The 22,297-nt window shown below is 42.3% G+C and overlaps 2 protein-coding genes across 2 annotated transcripts in view; one reads left to right on the top strand and one right to left on the bottom strand.

Annotated features, from left to right (window-relative positions):
• Window positions 1-236: 236 nt before the first annotated feature.
• Window positions 237-1,251, bottom strand: MPG (N-methylpurine DNA glycosylase). The gene has a single exon (XM_069206780.1). It carries the CDS (start codon window positions 1,228-1,230, stop codon window positions 394-396), a length of 837 nt encoding a protein of 278 aa, XP_069062881.1. The 5' UTR covers window positions 1,231-1,251; the 3' UTR covers window positions 237-393.
• A 470-nt stretch (window positions 1,252-1,721) lies between these two features.
• Window positions 1,722-22,297, top strand: part of LOC138259206 (zinc finger protein 271-like) — a 44,306-nt gene continuing 23,730 nt past the window's right edge. The window contains exons 1-2 of the mRNA XM_069206779.1: window positions 1,722-1,917; window positions 17,325-17,529. Of these exons, the coding sequence (XP_069062880.1) occupies window positions 1,829-1,917; window positions 17,325-17,529 (294 nt within the window). The 5' untranslated portion in view covers window positions 1,722-1,828. The remainder of the gene's footprint in view (window positions 1,918-17,324; window positions 17,530-22,297) is intronic.

Below are 22,297 nucleotides of genomic sequence, written 5' to 3'. Positions count from 1 at the left end.
CCAAAGTACACATGTTGCTCTACTATAGCTCCCCAAAAGGTTCAGTACCGGCTGGCTGCTATAGCGGCATGGGAGAGATCTCTAGAGACACAGTGGGAGAAATCTAGATTTCTGAAAGATCAGTATAATTACTATAGCCTGGTAAAATATATTTTAGGTTATCTGTAAAGATAATTCAGTCGCCTTAAGCTCAGAACTCACTGAAGAGGCCTAGACATATTCACAGCGCAATGGAACCCCTTATGGTAACTTTTTATTATTTCCTATAGTGACGATATAATCAGTAGAGCTGTAAACTGTATTTTCATTGGATCCTCCATGGTCAACATTATGAATTATTTGACGTTTCACAGTACATTAGATGATTTATCTTCCCTGTAGAAGCGCTGCTTCCTATCTGCTCTTCTGCTCGGCGCTTTTGTTCCGTACACTCACGCTGCGATTGCCCCTTAGATAGAAACGCAAGGGTTTGGTGGCCCACTCTCCGGCCGAGCTGCCGATCCCGATACGCGACGCGCACACTATAGAGGCCTGCGGGTCCTGATCCGGTTCAACCCAAGCGTCGGGATCACTAGTCAGGTCCCTGCGATCGAAGCTCTTGTCTATGGCTAAAGCTTGGCAGATTTTTGAGGGTCCATTGCAAAGTTCCCAATCCCGAAGTGGCTTGCAAGTCTTCTGCTTACGGCGCGCACCCCGGGATTCCCGCATAGAGTCCAGGCCCTGCAGAGGCTCCAGCGCCCGAAGCAGCACAGCAGCCCCGTCGCCCCTGCTTGACACGTTCAAGCAATAGTAAACACCGTATATCTGGTAAACATACATTGTCCCCGGTGCCATAAACATGGCCACGTTCCTTGCCGTACGCCTTCCGCTCGCGGAGTGCGAAGCCTTGTCATCCCCACCGAGATAGGCTTCCGTCTCCACAATACGGCCGCGCAGCTCATCTCCACCAGGCAGCCTTCGTGTCAGCACCTGCCCTAACAGAGCACGAGCGAGGTTGATGCACGAACGATCAAAAAATTCGGGTCCGAATCGCGAAGGCTTGATGACTGGCCGCGGAACTGGTAGGCAGACAGTATCCCCGTTCTGAGTCGAGGAGCAAAGGGTATTCGAAGGCCGGAGATCCGACTTTCCGCCAGCCTCAGTAAACACAACTGGTACGGATTGCAAGTGCACCGTACTTCTTCCCCTTCGCGCTGACAATTTCTGACAAGCAGAGAGGGGCGCGGCCATCTTGAAAATACATTATTTTAACGTCCCATGTATTCATAGACATGGAAAGGAGACTTGCCGGATCTGCTCTTCCAAACACTGTCATTTGTTACAGAAATTTAACTCATAACGAAGCCCTAAAATAACTGTCGTTTAGTGGTTGAGCAGACGAAAGCAACGGCGGCGAACGTGAAGCAGGCTTCACCGTCTTAACATGGGATAATGCACAAATCACTTAAACAAATTCCTAGACAATTACGAAATGTTATCTCATGAATGGCCACATAATAACTGCTGATCCCGGGTTTTTCTGTGAATAAATACGCAGAGTTGGTTAGCCCATAGAACAACGAATATTTAGTAAAATCCAGCCACCGTTTTAGTACAAGTAACTGTCTTGTGCACATTTCATATAACACGGTAGCCATATTTGAATGGGATGAAAGTAGTCTATCTTCTCTTTTCCCGTTCACTATCATAGAGATGACAAAGAAAGATAGTGGCCGAACGGAGGAGCCATCTTAGGTTAGGGGAGTGACTGCACTGACCTGGCAAGTTGTTTCTACGCAGTAAATGCCGTCTGCTCGTTGATTTGTAGTGGGATTAGCAACGATTTGAAATGCCACAATATTGCGTGGCTGTAAATTGTAGAAATCGCTGTAAATCCAAATGTTTGGATGCACAGGGTAGGCCCATCACCTTTCATAGGTAAGTTCCAACGCTTTAAGTATCATTTGACGTTACGTCTTTCTGTTCGCCTGCGTCATCCACCATGAGTTAGTTAAGGGAAAGCAAGAGTAGTGCAAAACCAAGTTCAATTCCTAAAATTAGATAAAGTACACGTAATAGGGATTTTGGAAACGTTTGTCATTCACACTCATTAATTGCCGGGGAAAATGTGTTTTTTCATAAGGGGATGTTAGTTTGTTGCTTATTGTTTATGCAGAGATAATGATCGTAGATTAGTTTGTGGTTGTTGTCACTGTCCACATCGTTGTTTGCGTTAATTTATGACAGCGACTAATGTGTGTACACTGTAACCTTCGGAGTTGTACCCTACAAGTTACATGTTAATGTGCGTACATGAAACGCCCTGCATCTAAAATAAGGAGTTTATTATTACTATAAATTGTGTAATAAACCGCGTGGCTATCCCGACTAAGACATCTCTTTATTTTGTTTTCAAAGAATGCGAAAGTGTACTTCTAATTATATCCTGTTTGGTTGAGACCAGATATTCTAAATGCTTGAATTTGTTCATTAAATAATCGTGTTCTGCAAGATAAGGTATTGGATAGTATAAAGAGGCACATTTTTTCTCCCCTATAATGTGGGCTTTATTATTTTGGTTAGACTGTTATTTGAGAAAAGAAAGTTGTGATCAGATGATGGTGTCTTCAGGTCAGCGTGCCTCTTCTTTTACGTTTATGCATATTTGTCGACTCACCCGCTTTTTGACTTCTGTTCACCCGCTTGACAAACAAAACAACCCCTAGGATTTAATTGAATCACCGGAACACAAGTCCTAAGAAAAATAGTGCAGGTAGTTTACAATGGCGTCACATGAAGTGATGGGACAATAAGTGATGCCTTATATTACCCAGTTAGAATTGAAGGGGCTTAGTTTACAAAACAAGTTAACACAATTACAACGAAACGTGAAAATACGATTATTTAGTTTGTTTTCCTTTTTATAAGTCACATGTATTTTTTCCATTTATCAGCGCGTCACTGAATTTAGAAATGGCTGAAAGTAACGCTGTTTTGTGTTGAACCTGGTGTCACATATTTAGAGTACATTTAGAGAACAAACAAAATGTGTTGGGTGTGTTTTTAACAGTAAAAACTGCTGGTAATACAAATGTGTTTTCTACACATAAGAAAGGCTGTAATGGCATTTTCCCATCGCACAGACTCCAGGCCACTCGTACATAACTAAAATCAAGAACCCTAGACGTTCCACTGCCTAAACCTCCGAAACAACGTGAATAGGTGAAAGACACTCACTCACTATCTGATTTAGTCCTACTATCAATCATGATGCATGCTGTCAGACGAAATAGCGAGTGGTACGAAGTTGTCACTGGACCAGAGGGAGACTATTAATAAGGTGAATCTTAAGAGGACAGAAATAATACAACTGGCATTTTACCTGGAATTTTCATTACAGTTGATCCCTGCTGAAGTCCCTTTAAGGGGTTAAAAACGTTGGCTGGGTTGGCGTACATCTATGACATGTTGTGAAGAGGAATGAAGAATAAAAATAGACTATATAGTGAATATGTCGTCTTGGACATGTTAATGGAGTGAATGTGAAATATTTTGTGATCATCATTACTGATTGAGTTTTCAAATACTGCAATTACACAAGAAGCATTGTATGATTAAATCAGATAGTTGAGCGTTTTCCCTTATATATGTTGTTTATTCAGAATGGTTTTCTTCTGTTGTTCTTTATCCAGCACAAAAGCCTGCAAATTTGCACCTCATTAGGCAAAGAAGAGTTTAGATTGGGCCTCTCTTTCAAATGGATGTGGCCAGCGGGAAGTTGAGAAGGATGTTTAAATAGACCCTAGAGCAGTGGTTCCCAACGTTTTGACTTCTGTGGAACCCAGTAACCCCCCACTGAGTCAGTACTCAAAGCTGAGCACTTAAACTGTTAATATTATTTAATTTTCTAAGCAGTTGCGGACCCCCTGAGGAGGCTTCTCGAACCCCCAGAGGTCCCCGGATCACAGGCTGGGAACAACTGCCCTACGGCAACACTACGCCTGCAGTATTTGTACATGAAAACAACTGCAGTCCTGGGGCTCAAGAGGGCACCTGTTTGTTCCTCTCTTAGAGAATAGCCTATTTACTATCCTTTGAATTGGCTTGTATCCTTCCACTACTCATATTTATTTTAGTTTCTTTAAGCATTCCATGAGTGTACAATTGTTTTCTTGCTCACTTTAATTTTCAGTTCTTGCCTGCCAAACACCCCTGTATGCTCCTTATTGCTCGCTCATCCACACTTGCTGTCTTCCTTGTGGGCTGCTTTTAATTCCGTACCCGACCCCATCGCACGTCCTTCTAGGTGCACCATCCTTGATTTTTTTTTTTGTTGTAATTCTCTCCAACCCTCACCCAACGTCAAAGTTGTCTGTTGCTTTCTGCACTCCCTCTCAGTTGCTCACGGCCCTCTTGCAGTATTTGTAAAGAAAAAAGGGCGGCCTCCAAAAGGGCCTCAAACCCAATGCATTTTACATAGACTTTTGTATTTTGCGTAGTGCGAAGACAGCCAGCCAGATGTTTGCTGAAATTTGGCAGCATTAGATATTGGGTTGTGTAAATGATTCTTTTGGGTACTGTAGGTAAGTAAAGTAAGCATCTTTTAAGTTTTATCGGTCCTTTCCACTTAGTGATATCTTGTACCACAACACCACTAAAAGTAGCAAGGAAGCCTAAAAAAATAAATAGACTGCTTATGTAAAGTTTCATTATTTCTACATTAACAACTAAAAGACACATTTATAGTCACATGATTATGTGAACCAGTAAGCAAATAAATAACAAATACAATAGATAAAAAGAAAGAAACCGTGTTAAATCTGATTGCCTGTCTGTAGTTATAGTTAGTATTTCCAAGGATAGGAATTCCTCAGATATTAGCTCCCTAATAACTTTCCACCTGTTTGACAAAACGTTGACGAATCACCACAAAATCTTTCAGATCTATAGCATTTTTGACATTTTTTAGATGATGTAAATTTTATGCGATTAATCCTTCAAGGAGTGCAAAGATAAAAAGAGGTTCCAAAATGTGTTTTTCCACCAATGCATTTTCCATAGACTATTGTAGTTGACGTAGTTCAACAATATATGAATGGATTTATATGAAATTTGGCAGGATTATACATTATGGTGTAGAGATGATGCTTTTTGAGAACAGCAGTTAAGTATGTTTTAAGATATAGGGCATTTAAACTTAGTGACATCGGTCCCTAAGTTATTTTCGCGGAATTTATAAATTTTGCAAAACTAACATGGTACATGGACGTAACCTTAATTAAAAATATATAAAACATTATAAATACATTTCCGACCTGATACCACTTAAATAAAGTGCCAATAGGTAGGGACTTACTACTTACCTATATCTAAGGCCCTAACACTGAACACTGGCAAAGTGAAGTAAAAACAATATGGCTGCCTTTTCATGCCCTCCCCCTCCAGTCCTACTCTGGGTAGGTGCTGTGCAGAGGTGGCCCCCTGGAGGGGTCCACCCGCACTGTAGTGGCTGCAGGGCCTTTGTTACACCACTTGTGGCAAATTGTTCTTTTTGAGACCAAAACACTTTTTTTTGCTTTTTGCCAGTGTTTGTTACAATGGTGAGGGCCTGGCAACTCCCACACCAATAAAGTTTTACAAAAGCAGTGTCAAAGCAAGGCACGCATTGACGAAACCAAAAGACTCACAACACACGTTGGATCGAATGACTTTGCTAGTGGTTGTTTATTTTCTTGCTTCCCATAATCTTGTTGAAAATGGTTACACTGGTTTTCCACTGGGAATATTTTTGGGAAATACTTGCATGCATCAGCACATTTTACTAAGTGATGCTTCAAAGAAATAGCACCTAAAATTTCATAGAGAGCAAAATGTTTTTTTTCCCTACTTGCATTTTTTTTCCAGACATTTTATTTTGAAAGGAAAGAATCATCACTCTTGCTTACAGGATTCTGCAAATATTTGCATCTAATCAGCGAGCTTTCTGGGAGTATTATACTTAGCCTCATATTGTTAAACTTTTCAAACATGTGTTGTTTTGTTTAATTTTTTTAGTGGAACCACTGTCAGTAGTGCAGTAACGTCAAAACGTTTATTTACAGCGATCACCCTAAAAATATAGGCTTTTCATTAATAAGCTATAAGTACAAGTTCCAACACCATTAACATATGGACACATATACTACCTCAACTACATACAGTCCCTTTCCTGTAAACTGGCAGCCAAAAGGTTTGTGCTGCAGGAGCTGGGCGTCAAGATATAGGAATTCTACATCCCTGCCTCTCCACTGTATGAGACTACTATACATATGCAATTCCACTCTTTGCCATTCTCCTGTATGCCACCCCACTTTACTCTATTCCACTGTATGCCACTCCACTCTACATCATTCCACTGTGAGCTGTTTTACTGTGTGCCACTCCACTAACTGCTGCTCCACTACTCCAGTGTATGGCACTGCACTCTACACCACTTCATTCCATGTTATTTGATTGGACCCCACTCCAATGTATGCCATTCCACTGTATGCTGTTATGCATGGCACTACACTGTACACCACTTCATTCTATGTTATTTGATTGGGCCCCACTCCAATGTATGCCACTCCACTGTATGCTATTACACTCTACCATATGCCACTCCAGTCTAGAGCACTCCATTATATGCCACTCCATGGTATGCTTCTCCACTATACACCGTTGAACTCTACGCCACTTCACTCTACACTATTAAACTGTATGCAGCTCTACTTAATGCCTCTTCAGTCCACCACTCCATTATACGCCACTCCACTATACGCTACTCCAGTATCTGGTGTTCTGCTCTATGCAATTCCACTGTATGGCACTCCACTGTACACTACTCCACTCTATGCCACTCCAGTGTATGGCACTGCACTCTATGCCACATCATTCTATAGTATTCAAATGGATGCCACTCCGCTCAACACCACTCCATCCCAGGCCCCTCCACTATATGCTACTTCTCTCTACCCCTCTCCACTGTACACTACTCCAGTCTACGCCACACCACTGTACGCTATTCTACTGTATGCTGTTCACTCTACTCTATTCTACTGTACGCCACACCTCTGAACTCCACTCTACGCTATTCCACTGTATGCCATTCCATTCTATGCTATTACACTGTGCGCAACTTTAATCTTTTCCCCTCTGCTACATGGTATTCCACTCTTCCCCACTCCACTGTATGCTAGTACACTGCCCCACCCCACGATACACCACTCCAGGCTAAGCAACTTCACTGTATGCCATTCCACTGTGTGATACTTCACTGCACACTATTACACTTTACGCCAGTCCACTGTATGCTGTTACACTATACAGTATTACACGCTCCACTGTACACCACTCCGGTCTAAGCTACTCCACTGTACACTATTCCACTTTATGCCACTTCACTCTACAACACTCCAGTGTGTTCTCCTCCACTCCATATAACTCTACTCTACAAAACTTTAGCACACTCTGTGCCACTACTCCACTCTATCTCGTACACTTCACTGTCCACATTTGCCCCAACTCTATGCCTGTACACTGCAACACTGCACTCCACTTTACAACAGTTTCCAAAACTGTACCACACAGCACTTCACTCTACTATATGAGACACCATACCAATTTATAACAATTTCCTTGACTCAGCGCTACGCCACTTAAATGTATGCCACCCTACTATATGCTAATCCACTGTACCCAACTCCACTGTACACCACACCACTCTGCACTATTCTACTGTATGCCACCCCACTCTTCTGTACCTCATTATACAGTATTCCACTGTATGCTATTCCTTTGTGTGCTACCCCACTTTATGGTAATCCACTCAACGCCACTACAGTGTATGCCACTCCACTCTATGCTGCTCCATTGAAGGACACTCCTCCACTCTATATAATTCCACTATATACAAGTCTACCACACTTGTTGCACTCTACGACATTCCACTCCACTCTATCACTGCCCATTCCACTGTCCAACTGTTTACTCCACTCTATGCCCATACACTCCAAAGTACAACACTGTATTCCACTGTACAACACAGCACGCACTGCACTTTACTGTATGAGACCCCACTCAAATTTATAACAGTTTACAACCTACTCTACACCAGCACACTCCAACACATGCCACTCTAATCTACGACAGACCAATATAATCTATTGTATTTTACTCCACACTCTGTTACACTGTTCCACTTGACTACACTGTACGAAATGTTACCTCACTCTACGCTACTAAACAACAATCCACTGTACGCAGTTCCACTGTTTCACACACTACTGTACCCTCTGCAACTCCACTCTACTACACTGTATGCCACTCTCCGACACTTTACTCCTGTCTGTACCCCTTCACTCCGCTATATAACACTGTACTATACTGTATGCCACTTTACAACACTTTAGTCCACTCTATGATACTCTAGTCCACTATACAACAATGTACGCAACTCTTTGTATGCCACTGCACCCACATTACTCCACTCTACTGTGATACAGTACTCCATGCTACTCCACTGTGCGCCACTCCACTCTACGTTACTCAGTACCATTGTACTCTACACTCTGTATGCCAATCCACTGTATTATATTCTACAACAATGTACTGTACACCACTCCACTCTAAAGAATCAACAACAGTCTAAGCCATTCTATTGTAGTGTACATCACTTTTCAGTACTGTATGACATCACAGTACACTTTACTGTACAACGCGGTACTCTAATTTATGACAACGTTACTCAACTGTATGCTACCCCACTCCACTCTACTGCACTCCTCGCCACTATAGTCTACAACACGCCACTCCACTGTAACACTTTACTCCCCTCTAAACTACTCCACTCCAGTATATTCTACTCTACTACACTTTATTCCACTTTACGCCACTGTACTATACTCCGCTGCGCTGTCCGACACTCTACTCCAGTCTATGCAACTCCATTCTACAACCCTGTAGTACACTCTGTGCCACTCTGACACTCTACTCCACTCTATGTCCATCCACTCTATGCCACTGTACTACACTGTACTTCACTGAATGACACGCAACAACATACCACCCAATTTCTCTCTACGATCCCCCACTCCACTGTATAACACAACACTTCTCTCTATGACCATCTCCTCCACTGTTCTCTTCAACACTTAACTCGACTATACTCCACTCTATGACACTCTACTTCACCCTATTCTACTGTAAAATACTCTACTCCACTCTAGCAGTCTCCAACACCCTACTCTTCTGTTTGACATGCCATTCCACTGTACAACTCGCTGCTTCAGGCTACAATACTTGATTCCACTATATGAGACACCATGCCACTACACTATATAAAACTTTATTACTCTACCACACTCTACTCCACTTCAGTTTAATCTACAATAGCTCAGGCTATGGCAATATACTTTACAACACTCCCCTCCACTATACTGTATGACACTCCACATAACTCCCCACCCCACGTGCAACACTGCACTCTGTTATTTCAAACACATTATTATTAAACATTTTAAAAAACATTTGAAATTCAATTAAAAAAAAAAGGTTAAGGCTTAAGTATAGTTAGGAAAACTTTTCTTCACTATGCAAACCAAGTTTAATCTACACAAACTTTAAAAAATCTAAAGTTATAGTTAGAACTTTCCTCTACCTTCAAATTATTAAGTAGTGGACCTCATTCCACACTCTTCAGCTTGTTACGGACACACTAACTATAACTCACCACTCTACCATGCACTGTGTTGTGACATATAGTGTAATTTGAGAAGTCATAAGTGTTATTATAAATGCTATGATTTCACATGCTGTAAGTGATGTAGTATGCAAGTGGATAAATGGTGCATGGAAAAGGCATTAGTTATCCATTTGTTCAGATATACATACATTTTGAATCTTTATTTCTTAAAAACTACTGATTTGATTTACACCAAATCACAATAAGCGTGCTCTCTGTCAAATTTGCTGTAATTCCATTCAGCTTTTTGTGCTGAGGGTGGTTCAAAAACCCCTGTGAAAATTGCATGGAGAAAATGTGTTTTGGGATGCTCTTTTTACTTAGCTCTCTCTTGATGGATCAGCCTAAAACTCTCAATTAAGGAGCTGACATGGATGATTTTTTTTTTGCCGAGTTTTGTAAAGATTCATCAGGAAGTGCCAAAGAAGGTGCAAATTCAACTAAAAAATGTTATTCCTATGGTAACTAGATCCTAACTATACATACACAGTGACGACTGTCACACATACATACTAGTTAGAGAGTGTCAGTAGTCATTCTGTAGTTATAGTTAAGATTCCCAGAAATAGGATGTCCTTGCTTGCTAATACGTTTGCCATCATTTGACAAATCTCCAGGAAACATTGCAATCCTATTGCTTTTTCTTCATTGCAGATGATGCAAAGTTCCGCAGTGATTCATTAAGGGGGGGTTTCAAAGAAAACAAACATTGATTCTGGCAAAGCTGTTCTCCTCGACAACCACATGCACCCTAATTCCTCTTGTGCACAGGTACTTGCCTCTTACAGTTCTTGTTGTAAGAGGAGTTCTGACCCCAGACCCGTGTGTCATCACCTAGGGCACACTTGTTACTTTTACCTCAGAGATTTTTTTGTCCGCAGCTCAGCCCCCTAAAGGCTGTCCGCAGAGTCCTGATGTTTCCAGAGAGCAGGGCGGCCATCACAATATCCTGTTTATGCCCTCTATGCAGCTCCCTAATCCCACTCTGCCACCAGAGCAGAGGTCTGCATGCAGCTCTAAAGTATGTTGGAGAAAAGTCAGGGCATGAAGCGTGTGCGCACAGCTGCATAAATGTCTGTTCAGCGCTTGTGCGGAGTAGTAAGAAGTTTATCTTTCTGCTACACCTGTCGTTCTACGTGCATGCGCTTGCTAGCGGTTGTAGTTCTACGCATGTGCACTATAACTGCATTTCTCTCTTTAATATTGTAAAAAACGTTTGCGTGCTGAGTTCGTATTGTGCTGTCTTGTTCATCTACAGTTATAAAGGAGGATGTTGAAAGAAGAAGCAATTACTTGTTAGGAATCAAAGGAGATAAGAGAATAACTGATTGGCTAGCCAGGGTTTGTGAATTCACATTCAATGGAAAATAACAGCTCTTGAGGAAGGCACTGGGTTTGCGAGCCTGAAGCCTTGTTCAGCTCGAGGTCCTGTTGGAACCTCGAGCCCATAAGGAGCAGAGCTTTCACATGGCTTCTGCTGATGTCCCACCCTCTACTTAAGATCTGGCATTAATGCCAGAGTTGCTAAATTAGGCACTGGGGAACCAGGTTGGGGCATCGGTTAAACTGTCCGTTTTTCTGGGTGAACTACTTTATCTCCCAGTGTCTAGAAAATGAATGTGACCTATGGCGTGCTGGCCGTAACCCAAACAAATGTACCTGCAAAACGACAACTAGCTAGCGAAAGGACACTGGACAGCAGTTACTGGCAATGATAATAAGCTGTACTTTGTCCAGACTCCACATGACGGCATGGGCGACAAAGCAGGAAGTCAAAGCAGACAGTCAGAGCAGTTGGTGTGCTGTCCAATCAGAAGCCAGTATATTATAGTGAATGTGGAATAAGCCAATAGTAAGTTCAGGTATGTAAGGGGCAGGTTTTAAGCCCTTTTTAAGACTTTTTTGTTAATTAAAAAAAAAAATACTTCACAAGCGCATGCTGTGCGGGCAAAAAATAAAAGAAGGGGATGAAAATGTGTTTTTCCACCAATGCATTTTCCATAGATTTGTACTAATCCATAACAGTAAAATGGCTGAATGGATTTAATTAAAATTGGGAGGAATATAGAGTATGGTCAGTAGATGACCCTTTTTGGTAGTAGATGTAATTTTGTTAAGTAGTTTAAAACTTATAACGTACTCAGTTCATAGGGATGTATTAAACCAAAGTATAACGTCGTATTTTGGTGGTATTCCGCAGTACCTGCGGATGACAAAGCAGTGTATTGATGATTGCCTTTATAGATGAAGAATGCTGGCATGTTGTTTAGCACATACTTACTCTTCTTTGTGGGTTTTAAGTTTAAATATAGTGTATTGGTAGTTCATAAGTGCATAGAAAGGATTGGGGCACTTTTGGTTAGTTAGTAAGCATGTAAAGGTAAATAAAAGTACTTTAATTTCTTTATATTAAAAAAAAACCTTTATGGAGTACCAGAGTTTAAAAATAATAAGTAAGTAAAAACCTTAAGCTAGACTGGACTACACCATATTTCTCAAATATAGTGTACTACAGTGTAAAATAAATTAACTTTGTAAACAAATTAAAAATACACAGTACTATATTATATTTCACAAATGTAGTGTACTGCATTGTGTTTTTATTTATTGACATTGCTAACGACCAATGTAATTTCTAGGTGCTAGCGTAGATACAGTGTAAACTTTAAAAAAATATGTTAAGTAATAAAACTTATTTTCTTTTCCTTTACATGCTGTTCTAAACTGCTTCATTCCTTCTTATACACTCATGATACAGTAGTACACTATATTTGCATTTAAAACCCCCACTGTAGACTATCCGTGGTCTAAGCAACATGACTGCATTTTACTTTTGAAAAGCTTTTCATTACCCAAGGACATACTGTTTTGTCATCGCGATGTACCACAGCACAAGTAACATGAAATTACTGCGTTACACTGAGGCACAATATATCACTATTTTTTTGTCCATTATGGGCCAGACTCACAATGATAAGCTTACACTTTTGTGAAAGTTTACCTCTGTGTGCTTCTCACAAAGGCATTACCACTGCAGAGTCTCTGCACAAAAAAATTAAGGGTGTCATTATGACCCTGGCGGCCAGCAGAACACTGGCGGTAACACCGCCAACAGGCTGGCGGTGCTCTGCCAGTGTATTATGATCGTGGCGCGTTAGCCACGGCCATACTGCCGGCCCCTCTATTATACCGCCAGGCTTTCGCCAGGCGGTCATAATCCCCAACCACCAGCCTGTCCATGGCGGTAAACACCACCATGGAAAGGCTGGCGGTAAGGGGGACTCGGGGTGCCCCTGGGGGCCCCGGCACTGCCCATGCAGTTGCCATGGGCAGTGCAGGGGCCCCCAGGCACAGCCCCATCGCGCATTTCACTGCCCGAATTTCGGGCAGTGAAATGCGCGACGGGTGCTGCTGCACCCTCTGCACATCCCGAATTTCGGGCAGTGAAATGCACGACGGGTGCTGCTGCACCCACTGCACATCAACATTGCCGCCGGCTCTATTATGAGCTGGCTTCAGTGTTGATGTGACTTTTACACGGGGCCGCGGAAATGTCAAAATAGGGTGCCATGCATACCGCCAGCATTGGCGGTATTGTGGTGCCCGCGGCTTCAGCCGTCTTTTTTCAAGACCACCAAAGTCATTGTGAGGGCCTAAATTTTGTATATTTTTATTCACAGAGAGTCCACAGTTGTACAGATACTGCTTGTAAAATACCTCTGTTAATAGCAATCAATTGTAAACCTCCACAAAAGTGTAAGTTTAACTTTGTAAATCAGGCCCTATAACTTTAAAAGTACTTAACCGATTTAGATCTACTGCCAAAAAGGTCCCTTTCCATCCCATAGTCTATATTTCTAGAACATTTCACCTACATCAGTTCAGCCATTTTCTAGCTAGTAATGTTTAACCCTCACTCAGCACCACACCACACCTCTCCATTCACTGTCCAAAAGTCAACTTCACTCTAAGACGTCCACTCCATTCTATAACACTCCATGCCACTCCACTCTGCGACATGCCACTCTGCTCTACGACAGGCCAATGCACTCTAATGCATGACACTCCACTCTACAAAATGACACTCCATGCTAGTCCACTCTACGACCTGCCATTGCACTCTTTGCCACTCCCTGTTTGCTATTACACTCTCCGCCACTCAACTCTGCAGCACTCTACGCCATTTCACTCTGCGCAGTTCCAATCTATGCCACTCCATTCTACACCACTCTACTGTAATGCACTCCACTCTAACCTGCTGCACTCTGCGCCACTTTGCTCTACCCTTTTCTACTATATGCCACTCAAATTCTATGCCACTCCACTCTATGCCATTCTGCTCTCCGCCACTTCACTCTACACTGCTCTAATTTATGGTATTCAACTCTACGCTACTCCACTCTGTTATATTTCACTGTACTCCACTCCACTGTACACCACTCCACTCTAAACTATTCAAATCTATGCCATTGCACTCTGTGCCACTCTAATGTATGCAACTCCACTCTATAGCACTCCACTATATGCTACCCCACTGTACGCTATTCCAGTCTACGCCACTTGACTCTTCGCCACTCTACTCTATGCCACACTACACCACTCTACGCCACTCCACTCTATGCCTCTGCTCTTCACTGTATGCTGCTACACTGTGTGCTGTTCCACTCTACGCCTCTCCACTGTATGCCACTCCACTCCACTCAAATCGACTTTACTGTATGCCACCCTGCTCCATGCCTCTCCACTGTACGCCAATCCACTCTGCAATATTCCACTGTATGCCACTCCACTCTACACCATTCCACTTTACCCCACTCCACTCTACGCTATTCTTCTTTATACAAGTCCACACTGTGCCACTTTCTTGTACGCCACTGCGATCTATGTTACTCCATACTAATTCACCATATGCCATTTCACTCGACACTGCTTATCTCTACACCACTCCCATGTATGTGACTCTACTGTACTCTGCTTTACATCACTCATCTCCACTCTACACAACTCCAGTCTACACTATTCCACTCAACGCCACTCCCTGTACGCCATGCAAACAGTAATATGGACGAATAATTTGAAGGCTACTTTGCCCTCTGCGTAGCATTGATGCAATGGTATGGTTGTTAGGGGTGGTTTACTTATATTGACGTCTTCTGGAAATTAAGTTGGTGAGAGGTTATTAATGTGCTGGTTAACATGGAAGGCTCAGTTTGAAAAGTGCTGTTGACGCAAGTTACAGTATCTGGGTGGCTACATTATTGGACTTCTGATGAACCCTTCGAGGAAGTTTGTCAATTGTACTTGAAGGGGTGCTTAAGAGTGGATCAGAGGGGCAGCAGCATCATCATGTTTGAGACGCTCTGTGATTGGTTCAAACGTAAATCAGCCCCTGGAGCGCAGCTTTCGAATTTACCTGCATAGGTCACTTTACCTGAGCTCCTACAGTGTTGGAACCCGGCAATCCCTCTGAGTAAGTCCATTGCTGTTGTACTCGTGAGATGGTGAAGAACTTATCAGAGGGGCGGGGGCGGCATCAACACGTCAGAGGCAGTCTGTGATTCTAAACACTGGTATTCAAAACTAAATCAGACCCCATAGCTTCATGTGATTGCAAAGGGCGTCACTGTTGTGCAGTGTGGCAGAAAGGTAGGTGGCAGCCTACTCTGCCAGTATATTCTAGTATCATCTAGCAAGTTTTTGCCAAAAGTTTACTTCCCAAAAAGAGAGCCCTGGGATAATAAAAGAATCCCCAGATGTGAGCTGACTAAGGGCAGCACCACCAGTTTGAGCGCAGAATCGTTGATCTCTGTAATAAGCGCTGGCAACTCCATTGTGTCTCCTCTCTAAAAGGCCAAGCTGTTGGCTTTGACAGTACTTTTCTTGCTGGGATTTGCATGCAAACATGTCTTCTGTTGCAGCCACACGCACGTGGATGATTAACTGGAAGTATTGCAGTGGGTTTTCTATAAAAGTAAATTAATTCCAAGATGTTTACTGATGAATATGCATACATCACAAAGCTCATATATATGCGTCAAGGCACGTATGCATGCATGCATTTTGATGCATGAGAGTACAAGCGTTTTAAGGCATGGACTTATCTGCTTCATGACACACGCTCGCACCTGCAGTGTAACTTGCAGCAGCCGTTGTGTCATTTTTCATTTAACTTTCTATCATGGTGGCATGTCAAAGTGTAAATTACAACTTGAAAGGCTAAATGTGTGCCAGCGAAAAATAAGAAAGCAAGTAACAGGGTAGTCTGATAGCACTTTACAGCTGTGGAGCCCTTGTTTAAAAAAAAATCAAAGCAGAATTAGGGAGTAGAAAAGAGCAAGTGGGGGAGTGGCTATGGAACAATCGACGAGAGAGCAAGGAAACACATGTACTTCTATGGAGTGTTGAGTGCTAAGTGAGCAAGCAGTGGCAGAGTTATTCGGTGTTGCTGTTTGTAAAGAAGCAATGGAGTAAAAATGTTCCTGCTCTTCAGAAGCTGCGATCAGTACTTTCCCAGTGCAAGCTGTTTTACATTAGGCCATTACTAGAGGTCCCTTGAGTTAGTTATAGTTACTTTCTGTAGTCTGGTGCGGCACCAAAGCTTACCATTAGAGGCCCCTCAGGCATTTCTGCACGCTGTTGTTTCACACAAAAGTTGTTTCACACAAAAGGACATGCTTAGGATATTTACATTGAAGATGTTCAGGCAAGTTAGGTATATTATGGTAGGGTAGGTGTGATTTGTTCTGAACAATAGTTAGGAATGGTAGGTAAAATATGGTATGTAGTTTTGATAGGTTAGATATGTGAAGCTATTTATGATAATTATGGTAAGTTAGCTATGGAAGGTATGGTAAATTAGTTTTCCAGATATGATTGATTAGATATGGTAGGTAAGGTTTGGTAGGTAGTTAAGACAAAAAAAATGTTAGGTATAGCGGGAATGACAGGGTGGTTGGGTAAGTTGGGTATACAGTTGTCATGTGCCTCCAGCCATGAAATTGCCTGGGACTTAAAGAAGAAATCCTCTACAAGATTGTTAAAATGTGTTCTGAAAAGGACAGTGGACTGTTGAGCTGCTTCTGTTAAAAAACCTAAACAAAATGCTCTTGCAGTCTAAAGTGAAAACCCTTTCCAGTTATGAAATGTTAAAGCCTTACGAGTTCAAACAGCATTTCGACCATGAATTTTACGGATGTAACATTTCAGGAATGTAAAGTAGCTCAATAGCTAAAGGTCAACATTTAATTGCTATTTGGGTAGTGGTCATTTAAATGTAATATTAAGCACTGTCTACAATGACGTATAACTGAATGAAATCAATTCTCATAGTACTATTTCTACTTATTTGCTGGTAGCGTTCACATGTTTCTATTGTGTATGTTTTGTGTTTCCGTGATACAAAATTGCTGTCTTGTGTCTACTGCAATATACTTGTAAGACCGTACTTTTCATTTCCATTGTTTCATTTGTTTCACTTCAGTTTATTGTTTCTGCATTACCATAGGTGGAGATGTTTGGAATTGCAGCAGCAGCTGTTTATTTTACTTTAGTGATGGTAGGCAAATCCTTAATTGTTTTGTTATAGATTCCCAAATGATCCTGATAGAAGGCAGCAATGGATAGCAGCTGTTTGCCGGAGTGGAGATGAAGAGAAGCCTTGGAAACCCACAGCGTGCAGCTGTGTCTGCTCTGTACATTTTACTGAAAGCTGCTTTGATACAACTGGAAAAGCTGTTCGAATTCGGAAGGATGCTATTCCAACAATTTTTGACTTTCCGAAAAAAGATCAGGTGAGTGATTAATAACAAAACCAGTGAACGTGTCGCTTGTTTTCACTATCTATAACTCCATTATTTACATATTAGCAATTGATTGTCGCACACCTAAGAAGTGCAAGAAGTTTATGTCAGTATGGACTGGGATTGTGTTGTGCTCTCAGTCTGCGTTTGTCACATGTCTCTACTGTAATCACATGATTATTAAATGAAGCTACAAAAAATGATATAGGTTGCACAGAAGGTTAAGTTGCTAATTGTCACAGAACTTCACACAATCTACATTGGAGTTCAAAGATAGCAGATGTATCATCAGGAAGTACACAGGTTAAGTCTGCAGTTCTTCCGTAGAGGTCTTTCCTGCCTTAAGAATGTCACTGGGCTGAAAACCTTAGTCATAGCACTTTTTTTGGTCAATGTCTTTTTATTATATTTTTAAGCAAGAAACAGAGCAACTCATTATAGCAGCATTATTTTTGGTCGATCCATTTCATTCACTACTCGTATTACATAATACAATGCATCTGAAGACCCTCTACTATCAGTAACATAAGTCCCTCGTCTGCTACCCGCAGAACATAGAGAGATCAACATTGCTTCGTTGAAGCAAGTAGCTTCATTCAAGTCAATACAGAGAGGAATATGGTATGTCAATATGAACACTTCTTTCTATTTAAAGAGGCATACGAAACTTGATGCCCCAACCCACAGAACTTCCAATTGTGCTCTCCATTTAACCTCGAAATTTAAATGAATATGCTCTACACTACTTATTAAGTGTTCCAGTACCAATATTTACCCTAGGTATAAAACTCTTGGAGAAACATTTATTTTAATTCTACGTATTCACCCTATCTAAGAGACAGACAAGGGTGCCCACCTATTGAGGTGTTCCTTAAATGAAATGTAATTCACCTTGAAAAGGTCTCAAATGGCCAGAGTGAGCTTGCCACCCAGATATTTAATACATCTTCCTGCCCACTTAAATTTGCTGTGATAAGCCACCATTAAAGGAGACTCTTGATCAGGGCTGTTTGTAATTTATCCATCACCAAGCTAACATGTTTGGGACCCAGTCTCATCTCCAACATCACTCCCCGTACGAAGGTCCAGTCCACCCGATCAAACACCTTCTTTGCATCTTGAGCCAGCCGTATCGCTGGTGTTTCTTTATGGTTTCCTTTTTGACCAGATGGACTGCCCTTTGCAGTTTGCATTGGATCTGGTGACCCTACAGTCTTACTTTGGACCGAATGTACGAGTTCTGGCAGTATCCTCTCCAACCTCATTGCAAATATCTTTGTACATAATTTGGTGTCTATTTTAAGAAATGTTATAGGCCTGTAGGATGAGCATAGTTTTTTGTTCCTACCTGGTTTGAGGAGTAATGGTTGCCTCTTCCATTGAAGGTGCTATAACACCCTCCTACACACAACAGTTAAAGAATTTAGTTAGTCTAGAGATCAGTTTCCTGACATATACTTTATAGAAGGCTCCAACAAGCCCATCAGGGCCTGGTACCTTACAAGCCTTGAGCGATTTTACTGCCTTTCCGACTTCTTCCTCCTCCGTGGGAACCCACAGTTCTTTATTTTAAGGGTCGTAATTTGAGGTAAACTGTCTATTTGAGATATTTCTGAACACCTTCTAGCTGCATGTGTCTCATGTATACAGGGAAGCATAAATTCTGCAGCACTCTACTTTTTTTAGCTTATGTATCAGAAACATTCATTGGTTGCTGTACTTATTTTAATATAGTTCCTATCCTGTTTTTCTTTCCACAACCCTACCAATGTTGTCCATATCTTGTCTCTGGAGACATATGCCAATTGTTTTAACTGAAAGAGGGTGCCTTCAGCCCAGTTGGTGTATGCAACCTTCAATTGCCCTTAAAGTGTTCTCACCTGCTGGCACAGGGATGGATACCTTAGGATGCACCTTATATTGGATTTGTGCCTCCTGTTATTCCTCTATTTATCTTCAGGTTGCTTAGAAGTGTACTGAGAAGGCAATACCTTTCTGAATCACCACCTTTTTTTAAATGGAATTTTCAACTGTGGAAACCTAAGCAATACGTAACCACTGTTCACCAGGAGTCATAAATGCCATTATCACAGATAGAATGAAAAGAGACATGTACAATGTCCTATTGCCAGTGCTCTATAAGCTCCCCTCCCAGGGAGCACATTATATGCCTTGGTATAATGATCAACATGATTACATTACATTTCACATATTGTGTTATTAGCCCTCTCTTTACCACATTCAACCATCCCATACTCTGGACTGCTACTGAGGACAACCACAGGTCTCATAAACCACCTTCTTTATGAATGCAGCATATGTCCATGTTTACCCCAGGCCTTGAACCTGTTGGAAGATCGATTTGTCCCTAACTTTGGGCAATGTCTTGTTTAGCAATTGCAAGACCCGTTCTAAGCAGCATAATTTTTGTGTGTGTGTATCCTTCATCTTCCTCTTTGCTCAGCAAGGGAATCTTGCAAGTCAATTCAAAAGGCCTGCCCAATGCAGCACCCAAAGCATCCTGGATAGAGTCCCAAAGGGATAGAATGGACTACAGCTCCATGTCGTGTTAAGGAAATCCCATTTTTCTATTACACAAAGAATGCAGTTTGTAGTAGGGCTTTTATTAAAAAGACACAGGCGGTATGGAGTCAGGTATATACGATGGAAGTATTTAAATTGAAGAGTATAAAATGTGCCGAAATTGCAGCGTCTTGAGGAGCCATGCATGCCACTATCCTCTCTGTTGTCGAGTGGACCAAGCTCCTGCCCCGATTTATTCCTCAAGTCATGGCAGGAGTGTTTATAAGAAATGTTTAATATTTAGTGGAGACTTGACCATGATCGGGCAAACTGGACGTGATCAGAACAGCCTCTTGTGGGTTGTTATAGGCAAGGTCTATCATGTTTGGAAGGTAGGGCCTAGTGCATGTGTGAGCAGTACATAGCGGAAGAATCAGGACCTCTTGAGTCAAAATTTTGTGCAGAGGGTTTCAAAGATCTCACCCCTTTGGCAGTGCTCACTTGACCCAAAGATGAAATTCCCAACTTCCCCAAATCCCTCCATGCCAGTGACTTGTGGCAGCCGGTTACTATACCATAGTGGGTAATTCAGAACCAGAAAACAGGATGCTCTGTAACAGAAAGCTACGTCTACCATCACTGGGCCGATGTCATACATTGACTTCCACCTTGTTGGGCCCCTGTCCCATATGAATATAGTGAGTAATTTAGTAAAATAAGCTAAAAACATTTCTGGGATATATGTCAGGTGATTCTGAGCCTCCTCTACAAAGCCTGCCAAAGTTTCTTTGCTTCGCCAACTTGGGTCTACTTCAGGTCTAATGTGGCACTATTAAAGTGTGTGAAGGTTTGATGGACATTGCTTCCATAGATAATCACCCTCAGCGCCTGCCACCACTCCCTCAATGTGTGAAGCTTTTCGTGTTCCTGAAATACTGTTTTGAAGATTATGTCTCCCCTCAACACCCCTCCATAGGCTCCTCATAGTGTGCCTGGTGACTCTTCTGAGCCTGCGTTATGCTGGAAGTACTGGGCTGACATTGCCCTAAGTGCTTCTTTAAAGAGTTTATTAGTTAGCCACCATTTGCTAAATTTTCAAGGCTGGAGGGAGTGAGAGCTGTCACTCATAACATGGAGCTGTGGTGGAATGTGGTCTAAGAGTCCCTGATGCCTGGGATATGATATCTGTGTTTGAGCAAGGTGCATGTATGGTACAAAAAAGTAATCCAGTCTTGAAAGGGATTTATGTACCCTGGAGAAGAAGATGTATCCACCGTTGGTCAAGTTTTAGTGTTGCCAAATTTTACAGAAGCCCAGACTCCTCACAAAAAACTCCAGTAGACCTCATACTGGTGGTAGTGAAAGCTATGGGCCCACCCTTTCTAGATCTACATTGACAAAGAGGTTGAAATTGCCTCGTATTATTGTGTGTCCCACTGGCCAGGAGTGGAAGTGGCCCCAAGGCACAGTGAACTTGCTCAATCAGGAATCATTGAGAGAATGCCTGGCTTGGGATTGACCAGGGTCCATGCCCTCGACCCCCTCTGGGAAACCTACAAAACTGAGGTTTGTCCTGTGGGAACGGCCCTCGGCATCTCGTGTGGCCAGGGCTTTGGATTCAGATATGAGCTGTGGTGTCACTGTTGATTTAAGCTCTCGTACTGTGTCTTTCAATTTAGAGATTCACTCCTCTGCCTCACTTACTCTCTCAACAGCATCCACCTTCCCTATATTTGTCTCTAGAATCATGTATAGCCTGTTGAATCTGGAGCTTGCAGCCTCATCTGTTGCCTGTCCTCCTACTCCATGGCTGCCGCAAAGTCCATCTCAGCCGAGGGAGACATCAGTGGCTGAGTATTTTTGTCTATCTTTCTGTGCTTGGGAGCTATTGGCAGCAACAATTGACAGTGCTCTCCAGTCAGAAGTTTAAGGACTGTAAAGACTACAATAGGAAATTCTGCATCTGGGGAGAGTGGGGGGGGGCGTGCGGGGCGGGGAATCTGATAAACTCAACCAAGCAGTGAAGACAATCGTAGCTGTGAGCGCCCCCACCTGGCTGGCCACCGCTCACCAAAAGGGGGTAAGAGAAATGTAGTAAAGCTACAGAAGTGGGAGAGTCCACCAAGATATCCACGCACGCAGAAAGGAGTGTGACAGCTGCCAAGTCCTCAGGTCCCAAATGCGCTCTGCAGACAGACGCCTCACTCTAGGATGTCAGGCATCTGTAGATGCATGT

Source organism: Pleurodeles waltl, chromosome 9 (genome assembly GCF_031143425.1).
Source record: "Pleurodeles waltl isolate 20211129_DDA chromosome 9, aPleWal1.hap1.20221129, whole genome shotgun sequence".
NCBI lineage: Eukaryota > Metazoa > Chordata > Amphibia > Caudata > Salamandridae > Pleurodeles > Pleurodeles waltl.
This window is presented reverse-complemented; position numbering and strand designations above follow the sequence as displayed.

Bases quoted from the DNA above. Each gene is read 5' to 3' on its own strand.
- MPG (XM_069206780.1), bottom strand. From the start codon at position 1,230: ATGGCCGCGCCCCTCTCTGCTTGTCAGAAATTGTCAGCGCGAAGGGGA.